Source organism: Oryctolagus cuniculus, chromosome 6, assembly GCF_051225735.1.
Source record: "Oryctolagus cuniculus isolate XC-2025 breed Fujian yellow rabbit chromosome 6, ASM5122573v1, whole genome shotgun sequence".
NCBI lineage: Eukaryota > Metazoa > Chordata > Mammalia > Lagomorpha > Leporidae > Oryctolagus > Oryctolagus cuniculus.
Window position 1 is genome coordinate 146,333,132 of NC_142872.1, and position 24,047 is coordinate 146,357,178.

General features: G+C 38.8%; 1 protein-coding gene across 7 annotated transcripts in view; it reads left to right on the forward strand.

The window, feature by feature from the left end:
* Positions 1–24,047, forward strand: part of COL14A1 (collagen type XIV alpha 1 chain) — a 253,291-nt gene that overhangs the window by 42,293 nt on the left and 186,951 nt on the right. For all 7 annotated transcript variants that reach the window (XM_008255863.5, XM_002710753.6, XM_070075442.2 and 4 more), the window contains exons 4-5: positions 16–159; positions 4,895–4,981. In XM_008255863.5, the coding sequence (XP_008254085.3) occupies positions 16–159; positions 4,895–4,981 (231 nt within the window). The remainder of the gene's footprint in view (positions 1–15; positions 160–4,894; positions 4,982–24,047) is intronic.

Consider the following 24,047-nt stretch of genomic DNA (forward strand, 5'->3'; position numbering starts at 1 on the left):
TTTTTTGTTTTATAGGTGGAAAAACCAATCAGTTAAATCTCCAGAACACTGCAACTAAAGCAATTATTCAAGGTCTTATGCCAGAACAGAATTACACAGTTCAAATTATTGCATACAACAAAGACAAAGAAAGCAAGCCAGCTCAAGGCCAATTCAGAAGTATGTACCACTTTGGCATTCTGTCCAGCATTGCACTTAAGTCTATGGTTTATATTTTGTAGGGTCAATTTCCTAGATTTTTTAGAACTGGAGAGACCTTAAAGACTTAATTCAGCTTCCATGAATTATTATTATTATTCTCATCTCTGTCTTCCCTTTCCCTATTTTGCTGAATTCTTCTCTGTCCATTGTATTTTGGTTTCCAAATGCCCTGCTTGACCCTTGTGTCCCAAACTTTAACCAGACATTTCCCCTATGTGCTTCCATACTTCTCCTCTAGTTGTCCCATAACAGCACATCACAATCGTCTTTTTACTTCTCTGTGTCCCTGACGAACAAGCCCACAAGCTTTGAGAAAGCAGAGATTTGATTAATTTTATTTCTCATTTTTATTGCATCTGCATGTCGTGTACCTGGAATGATAGGTACTCAGTAGGTATTGAACGAATGAGCCATGCCCACATCTTTGGAATCCAACAAATGTAATTCAGCCTCCACCAAAACAGCCTATACAACAGAGGATTTAACCCTTTCCAATAGGTAATCCATTTATTAAGGGGCTATTAGGTGACCATGTCTATGACAAGCAAACTTACAAATAAATACAATGTTAAGTACTAGGGAGAGGTACATATTTAAGACTCTGTGAAGAGAGTTGCTCCATTTTTTGGTATAGTGAGCTTATCCTGGCTAACTTTCCGTTACTTTATTGCTAAAATAGACTATAAAACCCAACTTACTCCTGGGGACAACTTTAAACAAAATAACAAAAATTAGCCAAATACTATGATGAATCTCTAAATGTTCATCACCTGGCTTTAGCAATTAGTCACTTATGGCCAATCTTGTTTATCTAGAGGGTCTATAGGGTCTTGCACCTCCCACTTTCCTCTTGGTTTTTTTTTTTTGTTTGTTTGTTTGTTTTTTCTTTCTTACTTTAAACAATAGCTTTTCCAGTCTTGTCACAGGATGAATCTGCAGGTCTGGAAGACAGTTCCGGACTCTGTGCAGCCATGTTCCACCAGGATTTTGTACTCCTCCCTCTCTTGTTTTCTTCTTCTCCTAAGCAATAGTTTGTCAGCCATTTTTTGTGGCTTCTTAAAACATTAAAACAAAATAAAACTTTGTTCAAACAGCTGCTGCCTCCTGAAAGTTCTGAACAAAGACGTTTGGTAAATCCGCCTGTCAGCGTGACATACGGAAGTTATAAATGTTACATTCTTTTGAGAATCACATTGTCTGGAAGCTCAGGAAAATATTTTTAATGTGATTTTCAGTAAAATTAGCCTCTGTTTCATTGTATTGGCACTGCCCTTTAATTCTGTCCTCTGGTATTCCTACATGACCAAATAACTTGCTTAAAGTTTGTGAGAAGCAGTGAAAGGGATAGGAAGAAATAATTCCTTTTCCTTCAGTCTGAATCTGAAGGTTTTCCAATTGATTAATTCAAATATTCTACTGATTGAGCAGTAGAAGAAACAGACTTTTAAAAAACTTTCCTGTAGCTACTTATTCAAAGCATTTTTAAGGAAATTAGTTTGATTACAGCTTGCTTAGCTCTAGAGGATCATAATGAAACAGTCTAATTGGTTAGCTAGATAAATGATATGTACGCATTTATCTGTATATATCTGTTGTTTTATTGGCAGGCTAGAGATACTAGTTCTGCCCAAACAGTTTGTAGACATGAAATTAAAATAACTGTATTTGAAAGGGCTTTTTTTTTCCATTTTGCATGTAAATTAACATTCTCGCTCCTTGTGAGATGGAGTTAATGGCTGATTTTTCCTACCCAGAAATCTTTCCTGATTGGATCCAGGAAAGTTCTGATCAAGACAAAATCTTGGCTGGCACCACGGCTCACTAGGCTAATCCTCCACCCTGCGGCACCAGCACACCGGGTTCTAGTCCCGGTTGGGGCGCCGGATCTGTCCCAGTTGCCCCTCTTCCAGGCCAACTCTCTGCTGTGGCCTGGCAGTGCAGTGGAGGATGGCCCAAGTGCTTGGGCCCTGCACCCGCATGGGAGACCAGGATAAGTACCTGGCTCCTGCCATCGGATCAGCGCGGTGTGCCGGCCCCAGTGCGCTGGCCGTGGCGGCCATTGGAGGGTGAACCAACGGCAAAGGAAGACCTTTCTTTCTGTCTCTCTCTCTCACTGTCCACTGGGCCTGTCAAATAAATAAATAAAAATAAAAAAAAGACAAAATCTTGTGGGTATAAACTTGTGATTTGGATTCTTTATGAGCCCATTCTTTTTTGATACAAAGGAAAGCATACAAAACAATCATTGGATTTTAAAGACATAAAGACATGTGTGATCTACCAGATATTATGATTCTACATCTCCCACAAGCAACTCGGCTACTTCTAGCCTTGGTTTTCTCTACCATAAATGGGTGTGATGACATGTGCCTGTGCAGATGAACTTACTTCAGCACATAGCAACTTAACTTCAGCATGGTAGTGGTGGTTATACCCTTTGCTCAGGACAGGCTATTTTCTGATTTATTTTGCTTCTATAGGACAGGTACAATAGCTTGGTGGAACATAGCTGTTACACCTTTTATATGTGATGTGGCTGCCCAACTTTCCCAGTGACTTATTTATTCTTGCATCTGTACCATGGTGTTCTGGCCCTACTTTTACAAATTTTGCTTTTGACCACCATTTTTCCTCTTTGATGTTTTAGCAACCTCTGCCTGTAACATCCAGCCCATCTTTCAACGTCTGGCTCAAGTATTGCCTTTCCAGTGAAGTGTTCTGAATCTCCTCCTCTAGAATTCTTCTCTTTCAGATCTGTGTCTACTTCCAGCATCACTCAGTACACTTTTTCTTATATAAAAATTGCAGACCTACATTTTTCATTTAGAAAGCGTAAGCAATTTGGGGCAACAGCCCATGTGTGGATGGGCTTGATATACAAATTTGGAAGTGATCTATAGGAGGGTGAGCATTTCAGTTGCGGAAAGATAAAATTACAGGGAGTTTGTACAGAGATGCAAGGCAGCTTTAGCACATGATTGTGTCAGGTATGGAAATGAAGGATCCAAAGAAGGAGAATGTGGGGGCTGGTGCCATGGTTCACTTGGTTAATCCTCCACCTGCAGTGCTGGCATCCCATATGGACGCCGGGTTCTAATCCCAGTTGCTCCTCTTCCAGTCCAGCTCTCTGCTGTGGCCCAGGAGTGCAGTGGAGGATGGCCCAGGTGCTTGGGCCCCTGCCCCCACATAGGAGACCAGGAGGAGGCACCTGGCTCCTGGCTTCGGATCGGCTCAGTGCCGGCCATGTCAGCCATTTGGGGAGTGAACCAATGGAAGGAAGACCTGTCTGTCTGTCTGTCTGTCTCTGTCTCTGTCTCTCTCTCTTTTTCTCTCACTGTCTATAACTCTAACTGTCAAGTTTAAAAAAAAAAAAGGAGAATGTGAAGGAGGGGTTAGAGGTATGAAAGAGAATTGGGGTAAGTCCTTTGTAAAAACAGAGAAACAAGGGTGGGCAGGGAAAAATGTTCTTAGACTTGTATATATGAACTATATTAAATCTGTTCTACTTGTATTAATGTTCTATCAACATGAACAAACTAAAGAATTAAGCAAAAAGAATAGACTTTTGGAAAGGGTGTGCTCCAAAGTGCCAGTGCTTACAAAGTCAGAGAATGAAGTCTAAGAAAAGATGGACATAATATGCTGGGTCAGTGGCATAGCAGGATCAAACCATCTTGTGTTCTTAGTGATTTTTATAACCTTGGAATTTAATGTCTGGTTATCAGAAGCCAAGGGAGGTTCAGAGGAAAGGGACAATAGAATTGGAGTGAGATGGCCTTTGAGCCAAAAGATGGAAGTGAGTGTGATCAAGAGTAGGGGAATGGAACAATGTGCCAGAGACAGCAGGGATGGTTCAGAGGAAATCCTTGCTTCCTCTGTAAATTTGCTGATTTTCATAAAGTGAATGTAGAAATGGAATGATCCATCTTGCCCCTGGCTCACTTCTACATTTTTGCAAGGTATCTTACTCAACTCATATCTGTGCAGAAACTCTGGACATCTGGCACTGGTCTTGGCTGTTTCAAATAGTTTAAGATGCCAAGCAATGGCAGGAAAAATGTGGTGGGGCTGCAAGCAGAAAATGCAGTGGAAAATTAAACTAATGGTGTGGGTTGGTATGAATGCATGCAAACACCAAAGGCAAATTTTTGTCCCTGAATATTTTCTAATTGAAGTGACAGAGAAACATTACCATTTATTAATGAACATTTTCTTTAAGTTTGGAAGAAAATTATTATGGGGTTCTCTATTTTCTGCTGCAGATAGAGAAATTACAAATGAGGATGTTCATGACTCAGATCTTTCTAGAATGAGGGTCAAGCTTATAGCCTAAACCCAGAGACTTGAAGATGTGGTTTGGATCCTTGCCTACAGTTCCTAGTTTTATGAGATACGTATTAGTCCGTTGGCCCTTCATTCCTTTGCAAATGAGATGGGGTAAATATACTGATTTTAAATCAGCTATGAGCCATTAAATTTATCTGATCTGCCCAAAATGATCAAATTTCTTAAGCGCTTTTCACACCTTCTCTTGAAAAAAAAATAGTGTTTCTAATATTTGGGGATAAGTTTGTACCATGGAGCTAATTTCTAATAATATGTTTAGGGCTTGCAAGGATTTCAGTGAAACTCACTGAAGATTTTATTTCAGATTTGTACATAACATGTTTCTGTATTTTTACTTTTCTTCCAGTTAAAGATTTAGAAAAAAGAAAGGATCCTAAGCCCAGAGTCAAGGTTGTGGACAAAGGAAATGGGAGTAGGCCGTCTGTACCAGAAGGTGAGATATGGTTTGATTAGATCATTCTGGACTCCAGTTGTGTTGATTACCCAGGCAATATACACAGACACGGTTGTTGGTTCCATCAGAAGAATAATATGATCTAATAGAAAGCTTGCTTTAGGCACCTTTCCACTATACACGTAATGACTGTCAACACTTTGGTGTGTGATCTTGCAATCACTTTTCTATACAAACATATATGCATAGCCTGCCATGTTATATTCCCTGTTCTGTGCATTGTTTTTGCACTTGGGACATTTGCATGTAATTCGATTCAGGAGGCAGGATCATCCAGTGGTAAATTTCATGAGTTCTCCTATTTAGCTGGCAGGATCCAAAACCTGCTTTGCCACATTTCCTGAGTTATCTTATATGACTTATCCACATTCCTAGGTCTCTGTTTCCTCATATTTAAAAGGTGGAGAATAGGATTTACCTCCTAGAGTTCTTTGACATAAAATGTGTTGACGTGTAAAATACTTAGAATCATGCCCACCATTGAGTAATGTTAGGTATTGTTGTTAATCTACCTCATTTCTTTTAATGGTCAGGTAGTATTTTCTGGGAAAGACTCATATAATTCATTGATTATTCCCTTACTGATGGACATGCGGGTGTCTTAAAATTTTGACTGTCACAGATATGTTGGAACAAGCTTATGTCCAGCTCTGGAATTGCAATACTAAAGGATATGCATATTGTAGGCTTCTGATAAAGTTTGCCAAATTGACTTAAGTTTGTCTCAATAACTTATACATCTGCCAAAATGTGTACCAGCACATTTTCTTATGTCCTTTCCAACATTCAAAAACATCAGTATTTAAAATTTTTTCCCAATAATACCTCATTTCTTGATTATCCATTTCTTTCATTAATTTAGTAGCCATTTTATTGTTTCCTATCAATTTTTTTGTTGTCTTTTTTATGAAAGTGTAGAAAATTTGTTAATATTTTAGATACAGACTGCTTTTCTGTTATGTTATTATATTTTTGAAAATGTTTAATCCTGATGTATTATGTGTTTTGCAATGTTATTTATGTTTTTGGGAATAATTTTAATGAAACTGAAATGACAGATGTATTCCTCTGAACTTTTATAGTTTCTTTGTTTTGTAATTTCCTTAGATTATGAGATTTATTTTTATTCTAATGTATAGTTTCATGTATTATAGTTCATTATTAACATGCCAGATGTAGAAAAATACATAACATAGTACAATAAATAAATTTATCTTTTTTAAGAAAATTAATGTTACAATACAGTTGAAACTTATTCTTTATCCCTCTAAAGATTCCTTTTCCTCTCATAATGGGGCTATCCCATCTTAAATTCAGTGCTTTTCTTCCAGTATGTGTCTTTCATAAAATTTATTTATACATGCATCTTTAAGCCATTTTTAATTATTCATTCAAAGTCTAAATTGTATGTGAATCTTATGGTGGGTGTATACTTTGACAGCTTGCTTGTATTTTATGCAGTATTTGAATTATTCATGTTTATTTATGTAAAGACAATGTATTCATTTTATTTTCTGTGTAGAATAGAATTACACTGGATACATATACTCCTATATGTTTAGCCTTTCTACTCTTCATGTCACTTGTATTTTGTGTTATTAATTTGCTAAAATATCCTTGTATATGTCTCTTTCTTTGTATAGGATATGATTTCTCTAGAGTATATATCTTAATCAAATAATTCAATTGTAGTAGATGCATATTGCTGTCCTCTCTCTTATAATCCATTTTATGTTTCTGTAGTCTAATATTTACTTCCTTCTTTATTCAATTTTTCTTTTTCTAACTTCCTGAATTGGATGTTTATCTCATTGATTTTTAATCTTTCTCTTCTATTGTGTGTATTGTTTATGATTGGCCAGTTGCTTTGAAAGGCAGAGTGACCGATAGGAAGAAAGACACTGAGAAAGAGATCACCCATCTGCTGGTTCACTCCCCAAATGCCTGCAATAGCGGGACTAGGTCAGCCCAAAGCTAGTAGCCAGGAGCTCCCTCTCATGAGTCACAGGAACCCAAGTACTTAAGCCGTTAAGGAAGCATGGAGTAGCTGGAATCTATACCAGGCATTCTAAATAGAATGTGAGTATCCTAAGGAGCAGCTTAAATCTCTGTGCCACTGTGCCATCCCACATGCATTTTTTATTTTATTCTTTTTAATGTTTCATTTATTTATTTGAAATGCAGAGAGAGAGAGAGAGAGAGAGAGAGAGAGAGAGAGAGAAAGAGATCTTCCATCTGCTAATTCACTCCCCAAATGGCCTTAATGCACAGGGCTGGGGGAGGCTAAAGCAAGGGTCATGGAAACCCACCTGGGTCTCCCACCTGGGTGGCAGGGGCCCAAGTACTTCCAGCAACTTTCGTTGCTTTGCCAGACACATTAGCAAGGAGCTGGATTAATATCTGTGTCTTGAAAAGGCACTGTGATACAGAATGCCATGTCAGTGTCAAACCTTAACCTGCTGCACTACGATACCCCAAGATAAATTCATTTAAATCTGTAAGTGTCTAAGGATCGATTTTGCTAGGTAGCATTGTTATTGTGTAGCTTATACTATTTTCTAGTTTCCATGATATTTACCCTGTGGTTTATAAAGTACTTACAAGTATATTATAATTTCTAAACATATGGAGAAATTATATTTTAAGGGATCTTTGTTTGATTTTGGTATCTAACTTTATTGCTCTGTGGTCGGAGAGGAGAATCTGATGTATTGGAACGTTTTTTTGAAATTTCTTGAGGCATTTTATTACGTAAATGAGTTCAATTTTTAAAACTATTCTAAATGTCCTTGAGAAAAATGTATGTTTTAATCTGTCTCACTGATATTTGACCATTTTTATTTGCAACTGTGACAATTTTTAAATGCTTACAGGAAAGATACACACAATGTAAGAATTGTAGTATTTTCCTAGTGAGTACTGGTTTTTTATTATTTTGTAATGATTTCATTCATACTTAGTACTTCAGTATTTGCCTCACAGACTATTTTGTCTAATGTTATTGTGAGGGTACTTCAAAAAGTTAATGGACGGCCATTTGGGGAGTGAACCAGTGGATGGAAGACCTTTCTTTTCTCTCTCTCTCTGTCTGTAACCCTGTCTCTCAAATAAATAAATAAAACAGTTAATCGAAAATTCACATTATGAGAAAAGTGTGCCTGAATTTCAAGATTTTGTTATAATGTTAAAACTTGTAATTACATTTTCAGAAGAACCTTTTCCCACAAACTTTGCAAGTAATATGTATAGGTATCCCACCTTTATTTTGTGTAGCACCCACATGCTATGTTGATCCTCTATTCTTTAACTTTCACTCTATTTGTTTCATCAGGTTCAAGGTAGCTAATTTTATTAAAATAATTTAGTAGCATTTAAAAAGTTCTGTCTTACAATCTCTGTTTTTACCTGATAACTTGAACTCAAACTCAATGAAGGTGCTTGTTCCTCTGGACTTTACATTTACTTTGTGCTTTCTATTGGCCCCTATCTTTTATTTCTCAAATTTGATCAAATTTCTTTTTTCTTTAAATCCGTTTCATTAGGATTGAGTGAGCTGAGGCTGGGCAGTGGGATAGTGATAGCAATGTTAGCATAGCTCTAATAAGTGTTCAGGACTGCCTGTGGAAGGGATGTTCATATCACAGTCCCTGTGCTTCCTTGCTGAACACCAGCTGATAGCGGGGTCTTTCCTGGGCCCCCTTTCAGGCAGGTGCATCACAAAGTGTTTACTGTAGTGATGAGGACATGGTCTAGAGCCAGGACTTTCAGAAATTCGTGGAAAAAGGGTGACTTCTTCTTTCAGGTAGGGCTCCCATGAGGTGTGTGTGTGGAGGTGGTGAGGACTTTATGGGGGTCCTGGTTATGTGAGAAAATTGTCTTAAGAGGGAAGTTACAAGCAATGATGGCATCCAGGCAAGAGCTTAGGGCTTGCAGAAAGTTGATGGTGGAAGGTTTACTGGGACCGCCAAGACAGGCCCTTCCCACCTAGGTCTGTATGTTGTATCTAGTGTAAGCCATTCTTCCGAGATGTGCTCAAACCCACAATTCTCACAAAACTGTGCTGCTCTTTGTTTTCCCTGCAGTTTTATAGTACAAGAGACTACATTGATAGTGGCTCAGATACAATCAGACATAGTTCACATATTTTAGAATTTTATTTTGAATGCAGAGAGCTAAGATCCTTAACAGAAGTTACTATATAGTTAAAGAGTTACTTGTTTTCAATCTACTGTACATGTTTCTTCAGTAATTCAAAACAGAAATGGTATTTGCCTTTGAGCATAATGTTGGCATATTTGCATAAATGGCCATTTCTCTATTGTTGTTCAAACAGATTTCTCTAGTTATTTTTGGACTTTTGTACAAGAACACAGAACCCGACTGAGAAAGATTGAGAGACAGATAGCAAAAGTACCATAGGGTTTCTTTCTACCCCCTACCCCTCTTAGTGATTTTTTCAATTAAGATCACTGACCCTCTCTGTTTCTTTAAATATTTTATATATTTATTTTAGTTCTCTACTGTGAAAAAAGAAAGGATGGGTTTTCATGTTCTCATTTTTCTGAAAGAAAGAAATGAGATGAGTTAAGCTATTCTTTCCTGAAGTCAGCAAACTATGGCCCATGGGTCAAGTCCAGTCCTCTGAATTTTTTAAAATAAGATTTTATTGGAACACAGCTGTGCTCATTCCTTTTCATATTGCCTGTGGCTGACTTCCTACAATATCAGTGCTGAGTAGTTACAATAGAGATCATATGGCCTGCAAAACTGAAATATTTTCTATCTTGCCCTTTTCATCTTAAGTTGCTGATCCCTGCCTTACAATGTTTAAAACTTTTGAATATTGGAACAGAATATCTCATTAAACTGGGTGACTAATTTTTTTTCTCAGGACAGCTGGTCTATCTGACGTTTTATAGAAGAATTGCCTAGGATATGCTAGTGATCCTGAGCATTTTTTCATGTGTCTGTTGGCCACTTGGATTTCCTCTTTTGAAAAATGTCTGTTTAAGTCCTTTGCCATTTTTTAACTGGGTTGTTCGCTTTGTTGTTGTGGAGTTTCTTGATCTCTTTATATTTTCTGGTTATTAATCCTTTATCAGTTGCATAGTTTGCAAATAATTCCTCACATTCTGTCAGTTGCCTCTTCACTTTGCTGAGTGTTACTTTTGCAGTGCAGAAGCTTCCTGATTTGATATAATCCCATTTGTGAATTTTGGCTTTGATTGCCTGTGCCTCTGGGGTCTTTTCCATGAACTCATTGCCTATGACAATGTCTTGCAAGATTTCCCTCATGTTCTCTGATAATTTGATCATATTGGTCCATAGATTTAGGTCTCCCTTTCAATTGTTTTGAATAACTTGAGAAAAATTGGAGTTAGTTCCTCTTTAAATTTCTGGTAGAATTTAACAGTAAACCCATTTGATCCTGGGATTTTCTTTGCTTGGATGGTCTTTATTACTGATTCAATTTCTGTCTTGGTTTTTGGTATGTTTGTTTTTTATGTCTTCATTTGGCTCAATTTAGGTAGGTTGTATGTGTCCAGAAATCTATCCATTTCTTCTAGTTTTCCTGGTTTGTTGGCATACAGCTCTTTATAGTAATTTCTGGTGATTCATATTTCTGTGTCTGCTGTTGTATTTCCTTTTTCAGCTCTAATTTTACTGATTTGGGTCTTCTCTCTCTCTCTCTCTCTCTTTCTTTTTCTTCTTATTTGGGCCAATGGTGTGTCAATTTTTTTTTTTTTAACAAACAGCTTTTCATTTCACTGACCCTTTGTAGTGTTTTTTTTCAGTTTCAATTTTGTTTATTGCTTCTCTAATTTTAATTATTTCCTCTTACTAGTTTTGAATTTGGCTTGTGGTTGTTTTTCTAGATCCTTGACATGACATGCATTGATAGCTCATGTATTTGATGACTTTCCAATTTCTTGATGTAGGCTTTCCTCTTAACACTTTCCTATAAGCTTTCCTCTTAACACTGCTTTTGCTGTGTCTATAAGTTTTGATATGTTGTATTGCCATCTTCATTTGTTTCCAGATTTTTCATTTCTCTTTTGATTTCTTCAGTGACTTGCTGTTCTTTACTTATGTTTCAGAGATTCTTGGGTTGTTGATTTCCAGCTTCATTCCTTTGTGTTCAGAGAAGATACATGATATGACTTTGATTTTTTTGAATTGACTGAGACTTGCTTTATGGCCTAGAATGTGGTCTATCCTAGAGAAAGGTCCAAGCACTGGTGAGAACAATGTGTATAATGCATCTGTAGGATGGAAAGTTTTGTAGATATCTGTAGGTTCATTTGGTCTACAGTGTCGATTAATTCTGTGGTTTCTTTGCTGATTTTCTGTCTGGTTGATCTGTCCTTTGCTGAAAGTTGAGTATTGAAGTCCCCCATTACTATTGTATTTGAGTCTTTGTCTATTTTTAGATCCATTAACATTTCTTTTAAAAGGCCATGTGCCCTGTAATTAATTGCATATACATTTATTATAGTCACATCTTCTGTTGAATTGACTTCTTAATCATTACATATTGCCCTTCTTTGTCTCTTAAGAGTTTTTGTGTGAAAGTCTATTTTGTGGCCTGCACCGCAGCTCACTTGGCTAATCTTCTACCTGCAGCACCGGCACACCAGGTTCTAGTCCCGGTCCGGGGTGCCGGATTCTGTCCCAGTTGCTCCTCTTCCAGTCCAGCTCTCTACTGTTGCCTGGGAGTGCAGTGGAGGATGGCCCAGGTGCTTGGGCCCTGAACCCACATGGGAGACCAGGAGGAAGTGCCTGGCTCCTGGCTTCGGATCAGTGCAGCACATTGGCGGTAGCAGCCATTTTGGGGGTGAAACAATGGAAGGAAGACCTCTCTCTCTCACTGTCTAACTCTGCCTATCAAAAAAAAGTCCATTTAGTTTGATGTTAGGATGGCTACACCAGCTCTTTTTTCATTTGTTACCATGGAATATCTTTTTCTATCCTCTCACTTTCCGTGACTTTTCCCTGGCATTTTCCCATATATATTTGTTTTGTTTATTTTGTATTTCCTTTGTACTTCTACTGGGAGATTTTCTGCCTTCACCTTCTTTCATAGTGATGACCATGTTTCTATGTTTTTGTGTGTGGCACATCCTTAAGCATCTTTTGTAAGGTTACATGAGTGGTGACAAATTCTTTCAATTTCTGTTATGGAAGATCTTTGTTTCACCTTCATTCATAAATGAGAGCTTTGCAGGGTATAGTATTCTGGGTTAACAGTCTTTTCTCATGAGACCTGGATATATCTTACCATTCTCTCCTAGCCTGTAGAGTTTCTGATGAGAAGTCAGCTATGAGTCTAATAGGAAAATTTCTGAAAGTAATCTGGTGTTTCTCTCATGCACATTTTAGAATCTCTTCTTTATGTTTCACTGGTTTCATGGTGAAGATTTTTTCTGGTCATGTCTATTAGGAGTTCTTTATGCTTCCTGGATTTTGATGTCACTTTTTTTGTCCAAATTAGAGAAGTTTTATGTAATTATTTCACTCAAAAGGCATTCTAATACATTCTTTATTTTCATGCCTTCAATAACTCCTAAGACCTGTATGGGTCTTTTGATAGTATCCCATAAATCTCTGACACTCTTTTTTAGTTTTCTTATTCTTTTTTTTTTTTTTTGGTCTGACTAAAATTTCCAGAGATTTGTCTTCTAATTCAGATATTATTTTTTTCAGATTTATTTATGTATTTGAAAGTCAGAGTTACACAAAGAGAGAAGGAGAGGCAGAGAGAGAGAAAGGTATCTTCCATTCTGCAGGTTCACTCCCCAAATGAATGCAACAGCCAGAGCTGTGCCAATTGAAGCCAGGAGCCAGGAGCTTCCCCTAGGTCTCCCATTTGGGTGTAGGGGCCCAAGGACTTGAGCCATCTTCTACTGCTTTTCCAGGCCACAGCAGAGAGCTGGATAGGAAGTGGAGCAGCTGGGACAAGAACTAGTACCCATATGGGATGCTGGCACTGTGGGTGGTGGCCCTACCTGCTATGCCACAGTGCTGGCCCCTAATTCAGATATTCTTTCTTCTTCCTCACTATGTCTGTTCTTAAGGCTTTCCACCATATTTTTGTTCTATTGAATTCTTCATTTCTAATATTTTCTTTTGATTTTTTTAAATCTTAATTTTGTAGGAAAAATATTCATTCATGTCATGTATGGATTTCTTTAGTTCATGAATTTTCTTCTGATTACTTCCAATTTTTTGAATTCTCTTTCTTGTGTCTTGTCAATCTCTTCATCTTCACATTCTAGTATGGAAGTGTTTGTGTTCTTTTGGGGCCATCATGTGGTTGTCCTTATTCTCACTTCTTGAATTGCTGCATTTATTATTCAGCATTTGAGGTGATATTTGTTGTGATGTCTTTTATCTTTGAACTATGTGGCTTAGTGTGGTTTCCACTCTTTCACTGAATATAGGCATGTGCTACGTGTGAACAGGGAGCTCTGTTCAGTGCTCCAGGGTGAAGGGAGTGTCTGGGATGACACGCAAGTTGGGCATGGCAAATGGCTGGCTCTTTCTCTCTTTCTCTTTCTTTTAATCAGAGGAGAGGTTTGTTTAGCTCTATTAGTGTGGTGTCACACTCACCTCCTCCCCTCAAAGGAGACCAATGCCTCGGCGATAGCCCCAGTGGATACTGTTTTCATCCATACTGCCACTAGAACCGCACAAAGGATCCATGCAATACTTGGTGTGAACCAGATCCTGCAGCAATGACCCTCACCAGGAAATCAGGGAGCCCCAAGCATGTGGAACCACCCACAGTGACTGCCCACAGACCCAGCCACACCGTGTGCCCTCTCATGCCGCCGGTGTTTTCACAGTCCTGGTACATAAGGCTCCCACAGTCATGAGCTCTCAGTCCCCTGTCAATTCTCCCAGCCAGACTCAGGCATCTCCTGTTGGTTGGTTGCTGGGCACGCAGACATGAGCTGGCACAGTGGTTGTATATGTCCAAAGTGGCTCCTGCCATCTTTTGGCTAGTTACAGGATGCCCGTGCTATGTGGTTGGGGAAAGAGAATTTTTCCTTCTAGGATGGAGCCATAGGGCTCCAAGCCGGACCCCTGCCAGGCTCTTCCTGCAGCTTTATTGCCAGTGGCTAGGGCTGCTTCAGCCTGGTCTCACCTCACTCCAAAGCTAGTGCAGAGGCCCTTGGCTGCTGGGGTCCTGTGTTGTGTGAGTCCACACTCTCCACACAGGTCCACTGTGTCCCTATAATTTGTGTGGAGTTTCCTCTGCCATTTTCTCCCTAACTCTTCCCTGAGACTGTGCTCTCTCTCCTTTTTTGAAACTACCTTTCCCTAGACTAAAACAGTAAGCTCCCTCCCTATACTGCCATCTTGACTCAAACCCACATGTTTTTGTTTATTTTTTACCTGAAACATAACTCCCAAGAGTTATTTATAAGAACTGAATGAGTTTATAAATGTAAAGTGCCTGGAATACAGTCACTGTCATATAGCATTCACTGTCAATATTAGAATACAATTTTTGTGCTAGGTAATATCATTGTAGAACAATCTTGTGTGCTATAGATTGAATAATAAATGTGTAGCGGAGGTTTGGTGATTACCCCTGGAGCTGAGCACTGAGTTCATTTCTGGGGATAAACTGTGAACATAGCAGCAGAATTTTACCTTCCTGGAGTTTACTAGTCTTCATGGGACTCAACACATGTCCCAGTGCCTTTTCTCCATGAGCATCCAGTTCTGAATTATGTGTATCATCATAGTTGAGCCAGGGCACATGATTGTTCAGAAAATGCATTTAACTTCCTGGGGTCACTTATCTCCCATTAATATTTTTATGGTTCTTGACTCACAGTTATGAGATTGTTGTGAAATTTTATCAGCTTTTCAACTAGCTGTTCTGGACCTTTGATTGGCCAAACCTGGGACTGTGAGTTCAGTTTGGCAGGAGTGGGACAGGAGGATTTTAGTTTTGGTTGGGCAGGGGTCAGAAGATCAGCAGAGGCACAGGGGAATGGGTGAGTTTTATAAGTTGATGCTGACTAGAGCCTGGCTCTGCTCTTGGAGGTGAGGGGAAGGAACTTGGTCCAGTAATAAATGGGAGTCGAGTTGTATACTGGAATTCATGCATTAAAGGCTTTGGAAAGATGCCTGGATCAAACAGTATTCTCTGTAAGTGCTTCTTTCTTTCCTACTCTTCCTTTCTATTTTCCTGCTTCTCATGTTCCTCCTCCTTCCTTTTCCTCTTTCTCTACCTCTCCAGATTACCTCTCCCACCTGCTCATTCTCATTGTTATTATAATTATTACATCCAGACAGTTGACATGGTGTTCTACCAGCCCCACCAGGGCAGGCTAGAAAACCACTGCTGATCAGTGCAGAGTGACATGGGGAAGGCCTTCTATCTATGCTTGTGGCATCCAGAAAAAGCCTTCTTGTGGATGCAGAATTCTGAGCCTGTACCATATGCAGATGGCATTCACAGTCATATTCATCATGTACTCTGGGATTCTTAGTTCCAGGAATTACTGTAAAAATTGCTCAGAGTAAAAGGTAAAAGCCATGTGATACCTGGAATAAGCAAACATAAAATCACATTTGGGGCAATTATGTTCAGCTAAAATTCTTTTTTTTTTTGAAGATTTATTTTATTTACTTGAAAGAGTTAGAGAGAGAGGTAGAGACAGAGAGAGGTCTTCCATCCGCTGGTTCACTTCCCAGATGGCCACAATGGCTGGAGCTGTGCTGATCTAAAGCTAGGAGCCAGGAGCTTCTTTAGGGTCTCCCATGTAGTTGCAGGGGTCCAAGGACTTGGGCCATCCTCTACTGCTATCCCAGGCCACAGCAGAGAGCTGGTTTGGAGGAGGAGCAGCCGGGACTAGAACCGGTGCCCATATGGGATGCCAGCGCTCCAGGCCAGGGCATTAACCCACTGCACCACAGCACTGGCCCACAGTTAAAATTCTAAAGATTGCCACTGATAAGGCAAAGAAGAGTTCCTAGTCCAAAACCCAGAAGTAAACCATGTGTCATGAATAAGAATGAGAAGGGAGAAAAATGGTGATCTCAGAATCTCATGCCTTTTCTTTTTAAAAAAATATAATTTATTTATGTAGAAGGTGGAGAGGGGGAGAGAGAAGGGAGGAGAAAGAGTGAGAGATCAAGAGAGATATTGATATCTTTCATCTGAAGGTTCACTCTCTAACTGCCTACAACATCCAGGTCTAGGGCAGGCTGAAGCCAGGGGCCAGGAATTCCACCCTAGTCTCCTGCATGGGTAGCAGGGGCCCAAGTTCTTGGGTCATCTTCTGCTGCTTTCCCAGGCACATTAGGAGGGAGCTGGATCAGAGGCAGAGCATCCAGGATTTAAACCAGCACTCCAAGATTGGGAGTTCAGTATCACAAGCAAGGCTTAACCTGCTGTGCCACACCACCAGCCCCTTCCTGATTTTCAATTATGGAATGATTAGATAAAAACTATATAATAAATAATATTATTAAGGCCATAGAAATGCTCAAAAATGGAGATCAAAACAGTGATAAAGAAAATAGCTACATTTGAAAACAGAGCAAATAGAGTTCTGAAGAACATAAAGTTTTAGAGCCACTCCCAGAGTCATGTGGATGAAATTGTAGTATACCAGAGACGAAAATAAGATTTTAAGTCATAGAAGCTTTAGTTAATGGCTCAAGTACTTGAGTTCATGCCACCCACATGGGAGAACTGGACAGAGTTCCTGGGTCTTGGTTCTGGCCTGGCTCAGCTCTGGCTGTTGCAGCCATTTGGGGAGTGAATCAGCCAATGGAAAATCTCTTTCTCCCCCTCCCATTTCCCCTCCTCCTTTCTCTCTCCCTTTGTCCCTATGTCACTCTGCCTTTCAAATAAGTAAATGAATAAATCTTTAAAAAATGAAGCTACTATTTTATTTTAAAAACTTTTATTTAATAAATATAAATTTCAAAATTATAACGTTTGGACTACAGTGGCCTTTCCTCCCATAACCTCCCTCCCACCCGCAGCCATCCCATCTCCCACTCCCTCTCCCATCCCACCCCTCATCAAGATTCATTTTTAATTATCTTTATATATAGAAGATCAACTTAGTATAAACTAAGTAAAGATTTCAACAGTTTGCACCCACACAGATACACAAAGTATAAAATACTGTTTGAAGACCAGTTTTGCCATTAATTCACATAGTATAACACATTAAGGACAGAAATCCTACATTGGGAGTAAGTGTACAGTGACTCCTGTTGTTGATTTAATGATTGACACTCTTTGTTTATGGTGTCAGTAATCACCCGAGGCTCTTGTCATGAGCTGCCAAGGCTATGGAAGCCTTTTGAGTTCACAAACTCTGACCTTATTTAGACATAAGTGGAAGTTCCCTCCTCCCTTCAGAGAAAGGTACCTCCTTCTTTGATGGCCCGTTCTTTCCACTGGGATCTCACTCACAGGGATCTTTCATTTAGGTCATATATATATATATATATATATATATATATTATTTTTTTTTTTTTGCCACAGTGTCTTGGCTTTCCATGCCTGAGAAACTCTCATGGGCTTTTAGCCGGATCTGAATGCCTTAAGGGCCGGTTCCGAGGCCAGAGTGCTGCTTAGGGCATCTGCCAATCTGAGTCTGCTGTGTATCCCGCTTCCCATGTTGGATCATTCTCTCCTTTTTAATTCTATCAGTTAGTATTAGCAAACACTAGTCTTGTTTATGTTATCCCTTTGACACTTAATCCTATCTTTTTGATCAATTATGAACTTAAACTGATCACTTTGACTAGTAAGATGGCATTGGCCATGCCACCTTATTGGGATTGATTTGAAATCCCATGGCACGTTTCTAGCTCTACCATTACGGGTAAGTCGGAGTGAGCATGTGCTGAACTATACATCTCCTCCCTCTCTTATTCCCACTCTTATATTTAACAGGGATCACTTTTCAGTTAAATTTAAACACCTAAGAATAATTATGTGTTAATTAAAGTGTTCAACCAATGGTATTAAGTAGAACAACAACAACAACAAACACTAAAAGGAATAAAATAGTAAGCTGTTCCGCGACAGGACAAGGGCTGATAAGTCACTGTTTCTCATAGTGTCCGTTTCATTTCTACAGTTTTCCTTTTAGGTGTTCAGTTATTTGTCACAGATAAGGGAGAGCATATGGTATTTGTCCCTTTGGGACTGGCTTGTTTCACTCAGCATGATGTTTTCCAGATTCCTCCATTTTGCTGCAAATGACTGGATTTCATTTTTTTTTACTGCTCTATAGTATTCTATAGAGGACATATCCCATAATTTCTTTATCCAGAATTCTGTTGATGGGAATTTAGGTTGATTTCATGTCCTAGCTCTTGTGAATTGAGCTGCAATAAACATTGAGGTGCAGACAGCTCTTTTATTTGCCAATTTAATTTCCTTTGGGTAAATTCCAAGGAGTGGGATGAAGCCACTATTTTAAAACAGTGATGTTAATGATTTAGATGAAGCCATGACAACAAAGATAAAAGAAGTCAAGATTCTGGGAATATTCCTAGTAACATGTTTTAAATGCCGTCATCTGAATGTAAGAAGGAAATTGATATGACAGAACTTGGAACTCACACTCTTTGTCTTCATTAGAAATAATTGAAATACTTTTTTAGCTCTCAGACTCTATGTAGTGTTCATTTCTTTTCTTCTTTATACCTAGTTCTCCTTTAGTTTATGATCCACCTGTACTGAAAAGTCCTAGGTAGTCTGAGTGAGCAATCTTTTGGCTTCATTTGAAAGGAACACACTCCAACTTGTTTAAACACAAAAAGGAGTTTTTTGGCTCATGTGTTTGAAACATTTTGAGGTCCAGGGCCTCAATCCAGTATTAGTGGCTCTCTCTTGCATCTCCGTCTCATGGCTCTGCTATCCTTGAGGATGGGTGTGTTTTAGACAGAGTCACCAAGGTGGTAATGAAGATGCTCATTAATTTTGGACCTACATGGTTGTGAGCAATCCCAATCTCATACAGGAGGTAGCATGTTTAATGTTAGTTTCAGAGACATCTCAAGAGGAATTTTGATTGTTCCAGTTTGAATAATATTCCCATCTCTGAATCAATTGCCGTAAGCAAGCTAATGCAAAGATCTGATTGGCCATATCAGGAACCACATAGATAAGATCAGCTCTAACTGAGATACCTAGACTGAGAATGATACTGGGCAAACATATTAAGTCATCCTACATGGAGCTTGTAAAATACTTCATGATTGTCCTTAGATTATCCCCCAAATAAACACTGTTAGGATAAATTTTTGGGCCGGCGCCGCGGCTCAATAGGCTAATCCTCCACCTAGCAGCGCCGGCACACCAGGTTCTAGTCCCGGTTGGGGCGCTGGATTCTGTCCCAGTTGCCCCTCTTCCAGGCCTGCTCTCTGCTGTGGCCAGGGAGTGCAGTGGAGGATGGCCCAAGTGCTTGGGCCCTGCACCCCATGGGAGACCAGGAGAAGCACCTGGCTCCTGCCTTCGGATCAGCGCAATGCGCCGGCCTCAGCGCGCCAGCCATGGCGGCCATTGGAGGGTGAACCAACGGTAAAAAGGAAGACCTTTCTCTCTGTCTCTCTCTCTCTCTCTATCCACTCTGCCTGTCAAAAAAAAAGATAAATTTTTTTTCTGTTACCTAAAGAGTAAAGTTTCTATCATACTAAGTATGGTTTAACCACTAAGGTCATATTTATAATGATGTCTTATATTGGTCTGCTTTTGGGGAAAAAAGCAATTTCCTTTAAAAAATGATGACCCAACACTTTTTTCCCAATGAGGGTAACATCACTTTCAATGGGGCACAACTTTGTTCTTTGGGCAGAGGATAAAACTTTATTCCTTTTATAAAAAAGTATAGATATACACAAATACATGAACAAGTATATAGCATATCCATAACGTTAAAATTTCTCAAGGAAGTGATAAGGAAAAAATTTGTTAAAAGGCTCCTTATAGTGATAGTAATTGATAAAAGGTTGGGAAACACTGCTCTGATGCGACAAGTGAGTCACAGAGTCATGTGATTCTAGCCTTTTTTCTCCCCACTTCTGCCCTCTGATCATCCACAGTGCCTTGGGGAGGCAGAGACCAACTGCACAGATAGTCTCTCAAACTTCAGGCAGTCAGTGTGTTTTAGGGTTCCTGGAGTCAGTCACTGTGAACAGACATGACATCAGAAATAAGGGCTTTCCAGCCTGACGTTGAAGAGTGTGAGGAACAAAATTGTTAGGAAAATAGTTTTTCATTCCATAGCTCAACATTTTGTTTTTCATTGTTCTTGTTATTTGTGTGTGTCTGGATTAATGGACAATACAGAGCTTTTTTTTTTTTTTTTTAAATTGACACGCATAATGAGGTACATTGTGATAATTTGATACACGGATGAATCAAATGACAGTGATTAGCATTTCCTGATCCAGAAGCACTTATTATGTCTCGGCAATGAGAAGGTTTAAACTCCTCTATTCTAGTTCTCTATAAAATATATAATAAGTTATTGTGATCTGTAATCACCCTACTGTGCTGTAGAACACTGGAACTTATTCCAGTATGCTCGTACTTGTTGTGTCTTTTCCCTCTGTCTACTCTTCCCCTACCTTTCCTAGTGTCTAGTGACCACTGTTCTACTTTCCACTGTATGAAATCAACTCTTTATCCTCCACATATGAATGAGAACATGCAGTATTGTTTCTTTGGTGCATCAGTTTTTTTTTTTTCAGTCAAACATCTCTTGGAATAAAAAATCCCTTTCTTCCTGTGTAAACTTAGTTATATTCACTCTGGACAATCTGTTTCATTGTTTGCAAAATGAACATAGTAGTCATGAATGCTATGCATGATTGTTCAGAGGATTAAATGCTATTATGTTTGTAACCTGCCAGGTACATAGTAGTACTTAAGAAAGTTGATTTTCATTCCTTTTCTCATTCTTCTTTTTTGATGCCTTCTTTTCTAAAAGAAAATATTAGCATACAGAACACAGCAGTGCATTGTATTATATGGGGATACTTCAAGTAATTAGAGGGAAATTAGAATTAAAAGATAAGACACATATGCCATGAATGTTTTGAAGATCCTTTGTAAATGCTCAAAAACTATTTGTGGAATATTTTTGCTTGTTTTTAGACTCAAGAAAAGAGGTTCAAAATCCCAGGGAGAATAAGAAAGTATTTATTAGGAAAATTGTTATATTTATCATGGCATCAAGAGAATAAAGTACTTAGAAATAAACTTGGTTAAAGAGCTTAAAGACTTGTACACTGAAAACTGTAAAGCACTGATGAAAAAACTAAGGGATAATAAAATAAGTGAATATGCTTCCCATGTTCATGCATTGGAAGACTCAATATTGTAAAAATGCCCATCCTACCCAAAGCAATTTACAGATCCAGTGCACTATTTATCAAAATCCCAATGGTACCTTTTCCCCACCCTATTCTGCCTCCTTTCCATGCTCCCAGACTCCCCCTCCTTCCTTTCTTATTCTTTTTTTTAATTTTTACATTGACATACAAGAAAGTCTTCTTAATTAGAAGAATTTTTAATAAAAACAGAGATTCCCTTTTTTTTTCTTGATGCCAAACACTATGGTTTATGCATCCAGTAATTAAAAAAAGAATGATAGGATCAGTCATTCATAAAATGATCATTGAACACTTGTAAAGTATTCTGTACCTGTGCATACAATTATACCTGCACATCCCTAGTATTATTCTCCTAGCATTAGACCTCTGGTTTTCCCCTAGTTCTTCCCTCACTGCCTTTGCTAAGATGGTTTTAAAGAATTTTGATGCCTTTTCCCCTGACCTCCAGCAAAGCTTATTCTCAACGTGTGAATTCTCTAATAGTAAGAATTGTTAGCTCTATCCAAAATAAGTTTTCATACATCTTTATTTTTAAAAGAATGTTTAATATTGTTTAAAAATCAGTTACTTACAACTATGAGTACTGTTACTGATTTTGGCAGAATTTGTCTCCCTTAGGTGTGCTTGAGTTGGTCTGATTGGTGCCTTATTTCTTGTCTAAGAATTTTCTGTTGAACATCTTGTTTCAATATGCATAGAGTTGACTGTTGGCATGAAATTGAGCATATGTTTTGGCTCTAAAAATGGCAAAATGTCAGGATATCCTTATTAATAATGAATTATAGTAATAAGGGTGATTGAGTTGTTGTATCTTGCTGAGAATCACCTTAAACAATCAAAATAAACATATAGCTAAATCCTATATTTATTGTACACAGAGCTGAAAATAAATGAGAATATGATACATTTGCTCCTGAAGTTAGCACATTTCATTTCAAAATAGGAGCGGTAAGGCAAATAACTTCTTTTGGGTTTGCATTAACTGACTCAAGAAAATCAGGTAATAACTTAGATAACCGTGCAAATAAAAATTTAAAGCAACCTTTGTATAAATTTTCTTGCATATTGTCAAAGGAAATAAAACTTGTAGAGATCTTGCATTGTGGTAGGTAGAATTTGGAAAGGATGGCTAAGAAGAGATGGAGGTGGGAATAAAAATTGAGTCTACAGTCTGACAGATGGAAATGAAGAATCACTGAGGACACAACAAAAAATAAAGGTGGACAGGTCACCGGAGTGGAATTATGGAGTGCTTTGTAAAGCACAGTGAATAGTTTAGGCTGAGTTTGGTAGGTGTGGGATGGAAGAAATCATCATAAAATGTAGTGTTGGAAGCCACTTTGAGAGCCTTGTAGTTCCACCAGGGAAGGGGATGGCTGAGGTTCCTTAGCCATTGTGTGAAGGGTTGTCCTGCACCTGCACTCAGTAATAGAGATCTTACTGTTTTCCAAGACAGTGGTCTGTAGATGTCCTGTCTAATTGAGTTGAAATCTGTCACCTTGCACATTCCTTGTGGGCATGCAGAACAATCATAATCCCTCTCTTGTAGGACAGCCCTTCAAATATTTGAAGACAGCTGCCATGTCTTCTTCTTGTCCTTTATGGTTTAGAGCCAAGGAGAAGTGTGATGAATGTGGTGTTTATAGGACTGTCAGTTACTGTCAAGATGCTGGTCTCTGAGTGACACCTGCACTCTTGGCAGTGGTACAAAATTTGGGTTTCACGTTCCTGCAAGTTGTCATGTTATTCATCTCAGGTCAGGTATAGGACACATGAGTATCGCTTTGATTTGATGCTATCTTTAATCACAAGTCTTGGCAATCTCTTCCCTCAATCCCTGAGGACATGGTGAGAAGTGAATTAATATGGACAGATCAATGAAGTTGAATTACAGAAAGCTTTGAAAAGTGCAATGAATAGTTTGAGCTTAATTTGATAGGTGGAAAAATTTATAAAATGTAGTGTCACTTTGAGTTATGTAGTTCAACCAATTAAGAGGATTTTTGAGGCTCCTTAGCGATTCTGTTAAGGGAAGCTCCTTTCTCCCCTTCCCTTCCTTTCACTTCCCTTCCCTCTTTCTTTCCTTCTCTACTCTCTCCCTTGCTTACTTCCTCCCTTCCTCCCTTTTCTCCTCCCTTCCTTTTCTCCTCCCCTCCTTTTCTTTTTCTCACCTTCTTCCTCTCTTCTTCCTTTCTTCTCTCTCTCCCTCCTTCACACTCTCTCTCCCAATACTTCTCTTCTGGGATAGGACTTAAATAGCACAGTAGCTAAATGGATCAGGCTTTGGAATGAGTCCTGAATTTCAGTTCAGCCTTTCCACTTGTTCTGAGTATGTTAGTGGCCAATTTTTTTTAACCTCTCTGGTTACTGAACCTTTCTTTCTCTATGATGAAGGAAGAACTCCTACCTCAAGAGTTTGATATTGGGCTTAAATGGAAAAGATACATGTGCAGAGAGATGTTTTGTAAGAAATTGGCCCACATGATTTTGGAGGCTGGAGAGTCAGGATCTGAAGCCAGCAAACTGGAAAGCAAGAGAGCCAATGGTGCAGTTTCAGCCCAATTCTAAGGCTCAAGAACCAGGAGAGTTGACGGCATATGATCCAATTCAAAAGCCAGCAGGCCTGAAACCCAAGGAGAGTTGATGTCTTGTTCCA